The following is a 17734-nucleotide window of genomic DNA, read 5'->3' as shown; positions in this document are numbered from 1 at the left end:
GATGTATTTGTATTTATTTAAGTATGTATATTACTTATTACAGAGTTTCAACGACAACATTACATAAGCATAGTTTAGACATGTTCTCCTTAGTACAACGACCCATACCAGATTCCATATGCAGCACTATTTGCGCCGAGGAAGCGCATACCCTGTAAAGCGGCACTGCGGCATCGCCATATCAATGCGCCTGGTCCCTTCTCCGAGATACTGAAGAACGGACTGGGAGAGAAGAGCCCCTTTGCTTCCTTGCGGGATTTATTTGTTTGTTACATTTTTCCTTTTCTGTTCCCTTGTATTGACCATTTGTATCCGAATGCCTGCGACTTGCCCGGACGGTCCCCACTTTCAAGGGTTTGCATTTCTTGGTTTTGCATGACGTGTCTTGGAGGAAAAGAGGCTCGCTTTGTGTGTTGTGAAAATAAGCGGAGAGCTGGAGCAGGAGAGGAGCCAGTGCCAGTCTCTGTTGTGGGCTGGACTGGCCACGGAGCGTGAGATTTACTGACAGAGGAGCAGACAAAAAAACTGAACGAAGACAGCGAGATAGAGTGTGATAACAGGAAGGAACGAGAAAAGGGAGGGCGAAGAGGCAAAACATCTCTTAAATGATTTACTATAGTTATGTTGTATGCATGCCATTAGGGGAGTGCTGGCACGGGGCATCAGGTTAAAGGGTTGGGGACTGGGAAAAGGCTTAGGACCGTTATAGGAAAGACTGAATTTGACTTCTAGACAAGGCTGTGATTTTGGATGGTTTAGATGCGCCCTTATTACGCACCATCCGTCCAAATAAGAAAATATTTGCGAGCCATTGTAATGTGCTGATGTGTAACATTTGCCACTTGTAGTCTAGTTTATGCCACCTTGATTTGCAATCATTGGACAATGACATCATGCAAAGTTGAATATGGTGGTTGTCTATAACAGATAATTCTAATGGTGTGTCTGGTGATGATGGAGCTAGTCAAGGTGTGTTCCCACTGTCTGGAACGGTTCACTGGCAGAATTGGGAGGGGGTGATGGAATTTGGAGTGGCTTGAACATGCCTGTACGGTTTGGTGTATTCAATGATGGATAGGCTACCATTTTGGAGATGTCATCATGTACACGTTTTTATCTGGAAATGGATTTTGATAATCCTGTAGTATTCATAGAGCACACTTTCTCTGTATCTTTGACATACAAAGCAGATTAGAAGAGTGAGAATGGATTTATGTGTGAAGGAATGATTGAGGTGACAAACTGTTGAATATGTTGCCTGTCTGAAACTCAAACCAGTATGGTTACATTGTATTATATTGTAGCATGAGAAATGTAAATAGGTTAATCATTTAGAATAGCCTATTATGACTGTGATCACATAACTTCGATGCTCCAGGTTCAAGTGCTTTTGGACCAGATTGTCAAAAGGTCTTTGTCATCAGTCTAGCTTTAGGTGTGAGCATTGGTTGGCAGAATCCTCATCTCAAACTCTCAAGGACAGGAATGATTTAATATCTAGGTTAGATTTTGATAAACATGTTTAGATATATAGCTTAGATGAGATGATCTATTGGACAAAATGTATTTGATTGTAAAATATCATGTCATGCTGTGACAAAACAAGTGCTTTATAAGAATGAATAACCTTGTAGAGATATTGCATAATACACAATAGCTTTTACATATAATTCAATGAACACCTCTAACTAATCAGAATGTGCTAAATCATTTAGCGGGTTAGTTGTGTGTAGATTGAAATGAAACACACAGAATGATGAGCACACTGCAAACTCTGGGAAAAAAGACTACCATGGCATCATTCCTTGATGAAACATGTATTTACCAATGTAATGTTATTGTGTGAACTGAATCAAGGTTTTCAGCACCTGTGTGGAGATAATGTAACGTATAGGGATTGGAAGTGTTTGAAAGGCAAGTGTCGTGGTGATTGAGGAGTTTATACTAGATTTACCTGTTTAAAGCACAGTGATTTTGGAAATTGCAGTGAACAGTACTTAAAGAAACCGAGCTAATAACCACAGCAGGCCTATGTTTAAAATATACACATATAGAGGAATAGGCTAATCCAAATAGAAGAAATACCCATACATTATAAATGTAAGAAAATGCTTATTTCATTAAAAGTACAGGATAGGGTAAAACCAAGGGGGGGGGGGGGGAGGGGACTTCAGAGACAGTAGTAGAGAAGCACTTTAAACACACACTGAGTATGTTTACATGCACTAATAATTTGATATTAAACTGATTACAGCAGTCCCCTGGCAGTCGCCTGGACTACACCCCCCCCTCCATAAATCTATAAATTTATCTAGGCCGAGTATGGAAATAGTAATCTTAGTTGGTGAAAGGTCATAATCGAAGTAGGCCTAAGCATACAGCGATTTTAAAACATCTGGTTTTCTGAGCAATCTTTTGAGTTATTAGGACATATAAACAGCTTTATCGGAGTTCCAACAGTGTATTTGATCTGTGCATGTGTCAGCACCAGCAGTACAAACCTCACTCTTATGCGCGAGTGAAGTGAGTTCAGAACAAAAAAAATTATGCATCTTAAAAATAATTTTCACATACAAACTTTATATGTCCAAACTCAGAATCAAGTAGGCTTCCAAAAATAACATGGTCGCTGTGGTAGAACATTTACTTTGATTGGTGATTTTCTGCATTTATTATCAAATTCCCATCAGGAAGCCTGATTTCAGATGTGTCCATGTTAAAAGGATTATTAGGGAAATCGTTCTTGAAAAGCATGTAAACGTTTAAATCAAACTATTATATTCATCTGATTATTCACAATAATCCTATTATTATGTGCATGTAACCGTATTCAATGATCTCAGCCAAGTGGTTGTGCATTGTAAAAGAATAAAGGAAAATATGGTGAGCAGATAGCGTAATGAAACATGAATTTATGTTGCATTATGTAGACTGGTAACAATCCCCTGTACTGTATAATCTCCCTACCTACCCTGAGAGGATGGCTCATTGACTTAATGAATTCAACAGTAAGGCTTACTGCTAACTGAACATGTTGCAAATATATGCCCTCTATCTCTTTGACTTTCAGGAGGGAGAGTTGGCTGACATGACAGCATGTGAAGAGTGGGGATTCCTTAAGAAGAAGGATCAGGATTTGGCTTTTTACAGTTTGTTCACCATGGCAGGTCATGTCCAGTGATCACACATTCTGTTCCATTTAAAGATTTGTCTTCTTTTTTTATCTTTTTGGAGTTGACAGCCTAGTTACCACGTCTAACAGACTGTATTACCCTTTGCCTGTCAGTGGATTTCATGGACGACCGTTGGGAATCTTTTCTTGGAATCTGCTGCTGTGCTTTCAACGACTCAATGCATTCTCTACTCCAGCTTATGCCCTTTGGATATTATCTGATTGCTTCTTTTCTGTTGGATTTCATCCACTAACTATCTATACTTACTACTTGTTGGATATTGTTGGGAAATATCTGTTGGGATTTCTTTCTGCTGGAAGTTCAACTGTGCCAGTGAGTGCCCTTGATAGGGTTGATTCTCTGCTCTGCTAGAGGAGTCTTGAGGTGGGCTTTTCCTCTGAAGAAATGGATGGCCCTCGGTCCAGTGGGCTCCGCAAAAAGAGGAAGTCTAAGTCCGAGAGGGATCGGGGACGGAGATCAAATGGGATAAGGAACAACAACCATAAGAGGGGGGACTCTGTGGGGCTGCGCTTCTCCTCGGATTCAGAGAGGGAGGAAGGAGGCAGGAACCCCTCTTCCTCCCGTCCAAGGCCCCCCAGGAGAAAGAGAAAGGAGTCTACGTCCACTGAGGAGGACATCATAGACGGCTTCTCCATCTCTGGTTTCATGACGCTGGAGGCGTTGGAGGTGAGTAACTCCAGGCTACTGTTACTACTACTACTTTTCTGCCTCGCGGGGGATTTGCTTCGATGTGTGTTTTTAGCACTTAATCTCTGTGTTTTGCCATCTCCTCTGGATTCGGCTGTTAATCTCTTGACACTATGTGAAGAGAGAGTTGTTATTTTCTTCAGCCCCAATCCCTGTATCTGTATTACTGGGCTGGCCTTGCACTTGGCGTTGCTCTAGCCTGCATATTTCTGTTTTTGTTAGCTGGATTCCAATAGATGTGGCTTTAAAACGAGGTGATTCGGCCAAATATCTATATCTCTGTCACAGAGCTTGTTTTGTTGAGCTGTGTTCTGGATTTGTTTTTATAAGAATGTGCCAGACAAAGACTGACAGTAGGAGGATAGTCTTCCAAAGTTTCTAGAAGGTTTCAGAACCCAGAACAGGACACTGGTGGATCTCATGCACGTTCTTCATGGAATTTCTTTGCCTTATTTGTCCGTGGAATAAGCTCCTCACATGCACAATGGGATGTGTAGCCTAAACATGCACTTATTAATCATTCATTATTATTTCATTCCACTTGTTGGGACTTACATCAGTTATTACAATGTAACTATGTTACCTAACTGCCAAATGTATATTACATAATCTCATCACTGTAGGTCTGTTGTGACTTAATTCATGGATTCCTTCCAAGCTACTCCTCTGTAGTATGTTTTTTCTACAACACCAATGTGCTTTATCATGCATACATTACAACAACATTAGCTGTACTACTGGGGTAGATACCTCTGTGAAGGAGGATGTAAGAATTGCCTCAAGCTGTGTAGGATGACAAGCTAACACCATTTATTTATTTTTATTTGACCTTTATTTAACTAGGCAAGTCAGTTAAGAACAAATTCTTATTTTCAATGACGGCCTAGGAACAGTGGGTTAACTGCCTTGTTCAGGGGCAGAACGACAGATTTTTACCTTGTCAGCTCGGGGATTTGATCTTGTAACCTTTCGGTTACTAGTCCAACGCTCTAACCACCATGGTGAGATTGATCCTCAAACTGACCTCTTTATTGTGCTCTACTCAGAATCTCTACTAACAGAAGAATATTTGACCGTGATTCAGTATAGTACCAAATCAACCTAATGAATAGTCCATATAGCATTGTATTCTCTCTCCAGTGCGCTCTATATATAAGTGCATGCTAAATCCTTTGTCCACATAGGAGAAACATTACTGATAGTATTCTAACTCAAAACCTCACTAGGGAAGTTACTACTCGATACCACTCGCCATGTTTCCCCACAGTTCCCCATTCATTCTTTGTTGTGCCAGTGTGTAGCCTACATGCCCTCCAGAGCAATGTTTTTCTCTCCACCCCAAACCCCTTTTTGCTTTCAATTTGAGAGGGAATTGCACGGCTTCAATTTGCAAAAGCAGCACTGTAATCTCAAATGCATTCCGAAAGGTGTTCCGTTGGCATTCATTGAGCCAAGTCATTGAAATCAATACATTTTTCCACCTGGACATACAGCTGCAGCAGCTGTCCTTTACAAGTGAACTGTCCGAGGCAGGCGTAAAGCGCTCTATTAAGCCTGCTGCCTCGTGCCTATTGAGAGAGGCAGGAGGGAGAATGCCGGAGCTAGAACTCGTGTATAACAATGAACGCCTTTAGAAATTACAAAATTATTAACTCCGTCTCCTCTAAAACCCTGATACCAGTGCACTAAATAACTGCAGTTTAATCGTTCCCTTCTCTTCTCACACCACCCCAATTTAATATTAGTTAATGCCTGCTCAGCCGACCGCCACTGTAAAACCACATTACATGTTCATTGTGTTGTAGGCTTTTCATCCAAACACACGCTAAGCATCAATTGGTCAAGACCAATCGGCCCTGTGCAATCCAAAGAAATTGATCCCGAGGCAGAATTCACAGCCCCTTCTATCAATGAACACAATGAAGACTTTGGGCAAATGTCTTTCCCCAACACCTCATTTGAGTTTTCCCGTTTAGCACAGATAATTATTGTAAGGGAAGAAAAGCAATCAGTGTAACCAGTAGTAGCGATAATAATGGAAGGAGAATATATGTTTCCTTTCATTGATGTCATTGAAATCAGCACTTGTGGCTATAGGTCTAGTATGTGATTTATTTTCTACATCTTACTTGATTTTTGTAGAAAACAATGTTAATAGAAACAGCATTTAGTGTAGCAAGAGACCTATCACTTTCCCTTTGGGGCTTTACACATTCAATTATCTTAAAGCCATCACTTCGAAACGATTTCGACTCTCAAACTGATGTTGCGACAAATACTGCCAAGTCCCCATGAGCTGATTCCTACTTTATAGCCCTTTGTTTTTCTACCCTCATGAAATGCCAAACGTTTCTCCAGAAATACTTGTTGCGGGTCATAATAACTCCAGTGACTTCAGATTGTTTGAGCGTTTACAGGCTGGTAGGACAGTGGGGATTAGGATGCTCATAGTCATTCAGTGGACAGAAGACAAATGTCACAAGGCAATAGGCTGTGATACTATTGTCACTCCTGGTGAGTGATCTCATTTAATCAGATTGGCGTGTGTGGTGGATGACATAGTTTACTGACATGTTGTATACGGTACTTGTAACTAATTCTATTACAGAACTATTGTAGGGTCATCGACAAACTGTGAAAGGTTCAAATGCAAAATATTATTTTATGATTGACATATTAATGGCTATTAACATTTACAATTATGGAAAGCTTAGAAAAGAAGGACAAATCTCAACCTGGATTGAGATACCCATGGCAACAAACAGCCAACTTCACTTATCTCAAATGTAGTCTAGATTACGAAAATTGTGTATTTATGTCTAACTACAATGCCTTCAGAAAGTATTCATACCCCTTGAAGTATTACACATTTTGTTGTTACAGCCTGAATTCAAAATTGATTAAATAGATGTATTTTCTCACTCATCTACACACAATACCTCATAATGACAGTGATATTTTAATATGTTTGCAAATATCTTATTTACATAAGTATTCACACCCCTGAGTCAATACATGTTAGAATCACCTTTGGCAGCTATTACATCTGTGAGTCTTTCTGGGTAAGTCTCTAAGAGCTTTGCACACCTGGATTGTACAATATTTTCCAATTATTATTTTCAATATTCTTCAAGCTCTGTCAAATTGGTTGTTGATCATTGCTAGACAGCCATTTTCAAGTCTTGCCATAGATTTTAAAGCAGATTTTTCAAGTCAAAACTGTAACTCTGCCATTTAGGAACATTCACTGTCTTCTTGGTAAGCAACTCCAGTGTATATTTGGCCTTGTGTTTTAGGTTATTGTCCTGCTGAAAGGGGAAATAATCTCCCAGTGTCTGGTTGAACGCAGACTGAACAAGGTTTTACTCTAGGATTTTGCCTGCCTGAAAAACTCCCCAGTCCTTAACGATTAAAAGCATACCCATAACATAATGCAGCCACCACTATGCTTGAAAATATGGAGAGTGGTACTCAGTAATGTGTTGTACTGGATTTGCCCCAAATATAACACTTTGTATTCAGGGCAAAAAGTGAATTGCTTTGCCACATTTTTTGCAGTATTACTTTAGTGCCTTGTTGCAAACAGGATGCATGATTTGGAATATTTTTATTCTGTACAGGCTTGCTTCTTTTCACTCTGTCAATTAGGTTAATATTGTGGAGTAACTACAATGTTGTTGATCCATCCTCAGTTTTCTCCTATCACAGCCATTATAAACTCTTTAAGTGTTTTAAAGTCACCATTGCCCTCTTGGTGAAATCCCTGAGCGGTTTCCTTCCTCTCCGGCAACTTAGTTAGTAAGGAGGCCTGTATCTTTGTAGTGACTGGGTGTATTGATACACCATCCAAAGTGTAATTAATAACTTGACCACACTCAATGGGATATTCATCTACAAATAGGTGCCCTTCTTTGCGAGGCTTTGAAAAACCTGTTTTTTGTGGTTGAATCTGTTTGAAATTTACTGCTTGACTGAGGGACCTTATAGATAATTGTATGTGTGGGGTACAGAGATGAGGTAGTCATTCAGAAATCATGTTAAACACTATTATTGCACACATGCAAGTTATTATGCGACTTGTTAAGGAAATGTGTACTCTTGAACTTATTTAAGCTTGCCATAACAAAGGGGTTGAATACTTGAATACAGCTTTCATTAATTTGGAAATATATACACTACCATTCAAAAGTCTGGGGTCACTTAGAAATGTCCTTGTTTTTGAAAGAAAAGCACATTTTGTTGTCCATTAAAATAACATCATATTGATCAGAAATACAGTGTAGACATTGCTAATGTTTTAAATGACTATTGTAGCTGGAAACGTTTTTTTTAATGGAATATCTACATAGGCGTACAGAGGCCCATTATCAGCAACCATCACTCCTGTGTTCCAATGGCACGTTGTGTTAGCTAATCCAAGTCTATCATTCCACTGACATTATGGGGTATTGTATGTAAGCCAGTGACAAAGAAAATGTACATTCAGGCTGTAACATAGAAAAATGTGGAAAAAGTCAAGGGGTGTGAATACTTTCTGAAAGTACTGTATATACAGGTAACTGGCAAAATAAAGGAAACGCCAGCATAGTGTATTAATAGGGCGTTGGGCCACCACGAGCCAGAACAGCTTCAATACACATTGGCATAGATTCTACAAGTGACTATTGGAGGGATACAGAGAACTCTATTGGAGGGATACGACACCATTCTTCCACAATAAATTCCATAATTAGTTTTGTTGATGGTAGAGGAAAACACTGTCTCAGGCATCTCTCCAGGATCTCCAATAAGTGTTCAATTGGGTTGAGATCTGGTGACTGAGACGGCCATGGCATATGATTTACATTGTTTTCATGCTCGTCAAACCATTCAGTGACCAGTCATGCCCTGTGGATGGGGGCTTTGTCATCCTATGGGGGCATTGCCATGGTAGCAAAAATAATGGCCTGTCCAGCATTTTGATATAAGACCCTTAGCATGATGGGATGTTAATTGCATAATTAACTCAAATACCACACCTGTGTGGAAGCACCGGCTTTCAATATACTTTGTATCCCTCATTTACTCAAGTTATAACATTATTCTGGCAGGTACCTGTAGGTCTGTAACCCAAAAGGTTTCTTCGCTGTTCTCATAAAATAACCCTTTGAATAACCTTTTTTTGGTTCCGGGAGAAAGGAGAACCCTTTTGGGTTCCATGTAAAACCCTTTCCACAGAGGATTCTACCTGAACGGTTCTACCTGGAACCCAAAAGGGTTCTCCTATGGGGACAGCCAAAGAAACCTTTTGGAACCCTTTTTCTAAGAAAGTATAGATAACTAATAATTTTTTCTCCATGTGAATGTCTCTCAGTAACACTACCGTCAATAATCGTGTCTGTCTGGCCTTCAGAATTAAACAATGGATTTTCTTAGAAACTGTTGTCTTAGAGCTGCTGTCTGAATAGAGTGTCTGAGAGGGCAGACAGGGGAAAATTGACAAGCGCTTCATTGTGGAGAAGAATGTGAAACTGAATGTATCGACATACGGTTGGTCTGCCGTGTTTCTACAGAAACCAAATAAAACGTGAATTCCAAGAATGAAGATGCATAAGTATCAAGCGAGTCTACAGTGTATTGTGTTTGAGTGGATGGATGCAGCTGCTAGTTTGAAAGAGAAAACATCTCTCGAGAGATGCTTTCAACACGCCCGGGTCTTCTTGTACTTGATGATGGCACGCTGCCAGATATTTCCCTCTTGTGACAAATATCACTTTTTTCAAGCCCTCAATTAATTTGCCATCTTCCCTAGCTGCATTTTTCTGTCTCCTGGCAGTTATGGCAGATATTCATTTAACTGAACCTGTCACAGAATGATGTATGATATATATTAATGGGCCTAGGCAGCTGAATGACTGACACATGAAATATGACATCCTGTCTGTCTGTCATCGCTGGATTTGTTTAATGCCACACTGAGATGATCCAGCATTGGAATTTTCGATGCTTCCTGTCACCCTAGTAAATAATGTCTGTGCTGCGTGAACACATGAAGGCACAGACACACACGGACAGACCCACACACACCCCTCTGCTATGCCTTGCTGTTCTCTGCCATGGTTAGAGCAGGCAGTCAGTCAACAGTAAGGCTGGGCGATATGTCCTAAAAATCATATCTCAATTTTCTCAAATTTAGGGGTGATTCACTATATATATATATATATAGTGTAGTGTTTTGACCTTTAATTAAATTAAAGGTCAAAACACTACATATACAATTATACAGAGGCTAAATATAAGCCTTCCACAACCATAAGACCCACTAATAATTGTATTATTTTATCAAAATAGTTTCATCTGCCTTTTTGCAATATTCACTGATCTGGCTTCCAAGTCTGTTTATGAAATCTGTCTTTTTGTTAGAAATGTAACCAGATCCATGCACATCCACTAATAAGGACCAACTTCTGGTAGCAGACATAACAGAACATGAACACAGGTCTCATAAACAATCTCACAAGCCCACGTGCTAGTGAGTAGCCAGCTAATCTTTATATTTAAAGTCTAGCCAACTTGGATCTATTTGCTTGCTAACAAGGTAGAACAGTTGAACTGTAACTAGTGGAAACCAGTTTGAACTGCTTGTCGGAGTGGAAGAAGTGAGCGGCAGTGGGAGGGGTGTCTGTGTGTCGGTGTCTGTGTGTGAGTGGGAAGGTGCACAGTGCACAGAAGGAGCGAAGGAGACAACCCCAAAAATACATAGAACGCTCATAAAAACGAAAACAAATAAAAACCTAGATTCTTGCGGTACAAGTATTTGGAACATCGCGCTAAAACATAAATTCAAATGAATTAGATATATCGCCCAGCCCTAGTCAACATGAGGAGAAAGCATTTCTGATCAATGGAACCTGAACTGAGGTGATGGGCTGACTGGCCTCCCATTCCCCCTACCACTGTTGAAATCCTCATTGATCTCATCCTACCAGTCTACATAGCAGTCGAGTCTAGTCTAGTCTAGAACACGTCTCATGCACCCTACAGTGGAACTCATGAGGAGCACTTTGCGTTTATAATATTTGACCAACATCAAATCCATATTCAGCCTCTACTTTTAAATGCCTGTTTTGGCCCCCTGCTGCTTAATTTGTTGCACTTAATCTGCCTTGTTTTGCACCATTAGGCTACAGGGTTTAGCACTTTGGCTTTTTGAAAAGCACGTTACCAATAAAATGTATAATTATTATTTCATATTTTCTTAGGATGCTGCACAGCATCATGGCTAGCAGGGTGCTGTATTTCTCTTTACTGAACGCTAGTCTGCTTGATTGATGTCTAGGCATTCATTTGAACCTACAAAAGCCACACAGGTTGTGACCGCTGTCATCGTGTCATGCATGTTAAGAAAAAACCTCACATGAGCTGCAAACTCATATACACACACACACATGCACACACACAAAACAAACAGCAGTTGTGGTAATATCCAGCGAACAGCAGCAAAAGGGTAGTTAACCACAGTCAATGTTTGCTCTTATGTTTTAATGCACTGGGAAGGATCAGCTCATTAAAGGATGGTTGTCGTGGGGAAGCCAAGGAGACCCTAGCCAATCAGATAGAGCAGCAGTCTCCATTATAGGGAACAGAAATTGGTCCGGGCATTTCTTACACACCGGACATTTTTTTGGACCGGCCCACTGGGTTAAAGATGGAACAACCCATCTGGCATTTGCCAGAACTGCCCTATGGCCAGTCTGTTTTTGTAGTGCAGAATCCCCCTTCTCTACCCTCCAAACAGCTGTTGGCAGACACACCTTAATGCTTTTGTAGCTTTTAATTGAAAATGATGATAAAGGGTTGAATCCACGCTAGTTATCTTGCCAATGCCATTGACATTAACCCTAAAGATCTCAGTGGTAATAGATCCAGTCTGGGTCTTTGGAGCGGAGTGTCTAGCTAGATTGAATAGCTTTTTAGTTAGGCCCTATATGTTGAAGACCATTCAAATGTTTGGAGAATGGTGTTATTCACTCAGCATCTAGCCTACACATAGCTGAGGTGTTTATGTGGATGGAATAGGTACGTTTCTTTCAATAACCTTCAAGTAACGTCAGTTCAGTTCACGTACAAGATGAAGACGAGACAGAAACATTATATTCCTTTGCATTCAAGTGATACCAAGTTTTTTCAGTAGAATACCCCATCAAATAGAAAAGGTATCCATTAAATTAATGAGGTCACTTACACTATATATACAAAGTATGTGGACACCCCTTCAAATTAGTGGATTCGGCTACTTTAGCCACACCCGTTGCTGACAGGTATATAAAATCGAGCACACAGCCATGCAATCTCCATCGACAAACATTGGCAGTAGAATGGCCTTACTGAAGAGCTCAGTGACTTTCAACATGGCACCGTCATAGGATGCCACCTTTCCAACAAGTCAGTTAATCATTTCTTCCCTGCTAGAGCTGCCCCGGTAAGCTGTAAGTGTTGTTTTTGTGAAGTGGAAACGTCTAGGAGCAACAACGGCTCAGCCGCAAAGTGGTAGGCCCACTAGTTCACAGAACGGGTCCGCCACGTGCTGAAGCGCGTAGCGCGTAAAAATCGCCTGTCCTCATTTGCAACACTCACTACCGAGTACCAAACTGCCTCTGGAAGCAACGTCAGCACAAGAACTGTTCGGCGGAAGCTTCATGAAAGGGGTTTCGATGGCCGAGCAGCCGCACACAAGCCTAAGATCACCATGCGCAAAGCCAAGTGCCGGCTGGAGTGGTGTAAAGCTCGCCGCCATTGGACTCTGGAGCAGTGGAAACGTGTTCTCTGGAGTGATGAATTACGCTTCTCCATCTTGTAGTCCGACGGACAGATCTGCGTTTGGCGGATTCCAGGAGAACACTACCTGCCCCAATGTATAGTGCCACCTGTAAAGTTTGGTGGAGGAGGAATAACGGTCTGGGGCTGTTTTTCATGGTTCGGGCTAAGCCCCTTAGTTCCAGTGAAGGGAACTCTTAACTTGAGAGCTTAACGCAACAGCATACAATGAGACTATTCTGTGCTTCCAACTTTGTGGCAACAGTTTGGGGAAGGCCCTTTCCTGTTTCAGCATGACAATACCTTTGTGCACATACAGAAATAGTTTGTTGAGATTGGTGTGGAAGAACTTGACTGGCATGCACAGAGCCCTGACCTCAACCCCTTTGAACACCTATGGGATGAATTGGAACGCCGACTGCGAGCAAGGCCTAATCGGTCAACATCAGTTCCCGACCTCACTAATGCTCTTGTGGCTGAATGGAAACAAGTCCCTGCAGCAATGTTCAAACATATAGTGGAAAGCCAACCCAGAAGAGTGGAGGCTATTATAGCTGTAAAGGGGGGACAAATTCTATATTAATGCCCATGATTTTGTAATGAGATGTTCGACGAGCAGGTGTCCACATATTTTTGGTCATGTAGTGTATCTTTGCTGAGCCTTTTAACTTAATGTCAAGGTTAACATTTAAACCTAGTGAACCAACAGAATGCAACGTTCCCTCCACATACTACATAAGGCTCAGTCAAACTGGCAATCTGGTAGACAGTCACAACACAAGGAGAGAGTATGTCAGGACCTAGACCATTATTACATTCCACTTTGGCCGACGCTGCTGAATGTTTTAGTTTGCAAACAGAAAATGTATTCCAAAATATTGGATACTGCTGAAGACAGAATGGATATATGAAAGGGAGCTACTGCAGTGAACTCAAATGTCTTCCAGCCGCTTATGTCGCTAGCAAGGGGAACATACTCGGAGTACTGTAAATGTAAAACAACAAACTGTTTTCCTCAAGCAGATTCTTCAGCCAGTTTATGTCACACCCAGAGCTGGTAAGGAATATTGGATTAATGGGTGTTGCAGCAGCTTGTAAAATGTAAGTCTCCCAGACACTCGTTAATGCACTCCTCAGTTGGGAAAAAATATATAGTGCTGCCACATCTTAACTGGCTGTATAAGCACAGACTGCAAATTACAGTTTTATTGAAATATAATTTACTTGACTAAGTTTGTTTATAATACATTTCATAAGTCTGCATGTCACCATCTCCTGGAAACCAGGTCATGTTTTGTTATTTGTCGTCTGATGGGCCTTGGAGAGAGTGATGGAAAGCAGGATAGTGAGGGATGGGGAAAAATACAAATGTTTGCTGAGGCTGATTGTCAAATGGCATCCCTGAAGTAGGGCCCTGTCCAGTCTCAGGGTGAAGCACTCTTTTGTGCATTTCAACAGATTGTTTTCTGCTCCTGAGAGAAGACACATTTTCCCTGCCTGCTTGGTTGCACAGTGCATACGAATGGTAGATGCCTGTCTTGCCTGAGGGTGTGTTGTGTGCGTGTGCGTGTGTGTGCGCACATGCCCTTGCATTTGTGTGTGAGTGTATGTTTGTGTGTGTACATGCATGTGCGTGCATTCACGTGTGTGTGTCTGTGTGTGTGTGTCTGTGTATGTTTTTTGGTGCCAGAGGGCTGTGGGCTCATGGACAAGCCCCCTGGAGTTTCCCACCTGGAGCTTTGAGCTTCCCCCTTTGATGCGCTCTTTTTCTCACTTTTCTTCCAAGCTAGCCCTGCACTGGGGTTATTTCCATTGCTTTTGAGTTACATGTAGCTATCTAGTTGCTCTTTTTGATAGATTGCTGAAAACAAAATACAGTTGAAGTCGGAAGTTTACATATACTTAGGTTGGAGTCATTAAAACTCGTTTTTCAACCACTCCACAAATTTCTTGTTAACAAACTATACATTTGGCAAGTCGGTTAGGACATCTATTTTGTGCATGACACAAGTAATTTTTCCAACAATTGTTTACAGACAGATTATTTCACTTATAATTCACTGTGGGTCAGAAGTTGACTGTGCCTTTGTCACGGCTTAAGGAAGTTTCTGATAGGCTAATTGACATCATTTGAGTCAACTGGAGGTGTACCTGTGGATGTATTTCAAGGCCTACCTTCAAACTCAGTGCCTCTTTGCTTGACATCATGGGAAAATCTAAAGAAATCAGCCAAGACCTCAGAAAAATATTGTAGACCTCCACTAGTCTGGTTCATTCTTGGGAGCAATTTCCAAACGCCTGAAGGTACCACGTTCATCTGTACAAACAATAGTACGCAAGTATAAACACCATGGGACCACGCAGCCGTCATACCGCTCCGGAAGGAGACGTGTTCTGTCTCCTAGAGATGAAGGTACTTTGGTGCAAAAAGTGCAAATCAATCCCAGAACAACAGCAAAGAACTTTGTGAAGATGCTGGAGGAAACAGGTACAAAAGTATCTATATCCACAGTTAAACGAGTCCTATATCGACATAACCTGAAAGGCCGCTCAGCAAGGAAGAAGCCACTGCTCCAAAACCGCCATAAAAAAGCCAGACTACGGTTTGTAACTGCAAATGGGGACAAGATTGTACTTTTTGGAGAAATGTCCTCTGGTTTGATGAAACAAAAATAGAACTGTTTGGCCATAATGACCATCGTTATGTTTGGAGGAAAAAGGGGAATGCTTGCAAGCTGAAGAACACCATCCCAACCGTGAAGCACAGGGGTGGCAGCATCATGTTGTGGGGGTGCTTTGCTGCAGGAGGGGCTGGTGCACTTCACTAAATAGATGGCATCATGAGGTAGGAAAATTATGTAGATATATTGAAGCAACACCTCAAGACATCAGTCAGGAAGTTAAAGCTTGTCGCAAATGGGTCTTCCAAATGGACAATGACCCCAAGCATACTTCCAAAGTTGTGGCAAAATGGCTTAAGGACAACAAAGTCAAGGTATTGGAGTGGCCATCACAAAGCCCTGACCTAAATTCTATAGAAAATTTGTGGGCATAACTCAAAAAGCGTGTGCGAGCAAGGAGGCCTACAAACCTGACTCAGTTACACCAGCTCTGTCAGGAGGAATGGGCCAAAATTCACCCAACTTATTGTGGGAAGCTTTTGGAAGACTACCCAAAATGTTTCATCCAAGTTAAACAATTCATATGCAATGCTACCAAATACTAATTGAGTGTATGTAAACTTTTGACCCACTGGGAATATGATGAAAGAGATAAAAGCTGAAATAAATCATTCTCTCTACTATTATTCTGACATTTCACATTCTTAAAATAAAGTGATCCTGACTGGGAATTTTTACTAGGATTAAATGTCAGGAATTGTGAAACACATAGTTTAAATGTACACTGCTCAAAAAAATAAAGGGAACACTTAAACAACACAATGTAACTCCAAGTCAATCACACTTCTGTGAAATCAAACTGTCCACTTAGGAAGCAACACTGATTGACAATAAATTTCACATGTTGTTGTGCAAATGGAATAGACAACAGGTGGAAATTACAGGCAATTAGCAAGACACCCCCAATAAAGGACTGGTTCTGCAGGTGGGGACCACAGACCACTTCTCAGTTCCTATGCTTCCTGGCTGATGTTTTGGTCACTTTTGAATGCTGGCGGTGCTTTCACTCTAGTGGTAGCATGAGACGGAGTCTACAACCCACACAAGTGGCTCAGATAGTGCAGCTCATCCAGGATGGCACATCAATGCGAGCTGTGGCAAAAAGGTTTGCTGTGTCTGTCAGCGTAGTGTCCAGAGCATGGAGGCGCTACCAGGAGACAGGCCAGTACACCAGGAGACGTGGAGGAGGCCGTAGGAGGGCAACAACCCAGCAGCAGGACCGCTACCTCCGCCTTTGTGCAAGGAGGAGCAGGAGAAGCACTGCCAGAGCCCTGCAAAATGACCTCCAGCAGGCCACAAATGTGCATGTGTCTGCTCAAACGGTCAGAAACAGACTCCATGAGGGTGGTATGAGGGCCCGACGTCCACAGGTGGGGGTTGTGCTTACAGCCCAACACCGTGCAGGACGTTTGGCATTTGCCAGAGAACACCAAGATTGGCAAATTCGCCACTGGCGCCCTGTGCTCTTCACAGATGAAAGCAGGTTCACACTGAGCACATAACAGACGTGACAGAGTCTGGAGACGCCGTGGAGAACGTTCTTCTGCCTGCAACATCCTCCAGCATGACCTGTTTGGCAGTGGGTCAGTCATGGTGTGGGGTGGCATTTCTTTGGGGGGGCAGCATAGCCCTCCATGTGCTCGACAGAGGTAGCCTGACTGCCATTAGGTACCGAGATGAGATCCTCAGACCCCTTGTGAGACCATATGCTGGTGCGGTTGGCCCTGGGTTCCTCCTAATGCAAGACAATGCTAGACCTCATGTGGCTGGAGTGTGTCAGCAGTTCCTGCAAGAGGAAGGCATTGATGCTATGGACTGGCCCGCCCGTTCCCCAGACCTGAATCCAATTGAGCACATCTGGGACATCATGTCTCACTCCATCCACAGACTGTCCAGGAGTTGGCGGATGCTTTAGTCCAGGTCTGGGAGGAGATCCCTCAGGAGACCATCCGCCACCTCATCAGGAGCATGCCCAGGCGTTGTAGGGAGATCATACAGGCACGTGAAGGCCACACTCACTACTGAGCCTCATTTTGACTTGTTTTAAGGACATTACATCAAAGTTGGATCAGCCTGTAGTGTGGTTTTCCACTTTAATTTTGAGTGTGACTCCAAATCCAGACCTCCATGGGTTGATAAATTGGATTTCCATTGATTATTTTTGTGTGATTTTGTTGTCAGCACATTCAACTATGTAAAGAAAAAAGTATTTAATAAGATTATTTCTTTCATTCAGATCTAGGATGTGTTGTTTAAGTGTTCCCTTTATTTTTCTGAGTAGTATATATATATAGTACTAGTTCTCTAGTTCTCTATGTCTTACAATTAGTATGGAGCTGTGGCTTGGAGAATTGCTTTTTCTTCCTTTATAATGTA

The 17734-nt window shown here is 41.8% G+C and overlaps 1 protein-coding gene across 8 annotated transcripts in view; it reads left to right on the top strand.

Annotated features, from left to right (window-relative positions):
- The first annotated feature begins 211 nt into the window (after positions 1-211).
- Positions 212-17734, top strand: part of LOC106603524 (autism susceptibility gene 2 protein) — a 505996-nt gene continuing 488473 nt past the window's right edge. For all 8 annotated transcript variants that reach the window (XM_045717118.1, XM_045717116.1, XM_014197335.2 and 5 more), the window contains exons 1-2: positions 212-354; positions 3071-3860. In XM_045717118.1, coding sequence (XP_045573074.1) covers positions 3579-3860 — 282 coding nt within the window. In that variant the 5' untranslated portion in view covers positions 212-354; positions 3071-3578. The remainder of the gene's footprint in view (positions 355-3070; positions 3861-17734) is intronic.

The sequence above is a fragment of the Salmo salar genome, chromosome ssa04 (assembly GCF_905237065.1).
Source record: "Salmo salar chromosome ssa04, Ssal_v3.1, whole genome shotgun sequence".
NCBI lineage: Eukaryota > Metazoa > Chordata > Actinopteri > Salmoniformes > Salmonidae > Salmo > Salmo salar.
The sequence above is the reverse complement of the archived record's forward strand: the minus strand, read 5'-3'. Positions and strand labels throughout refer to the sequence as shown.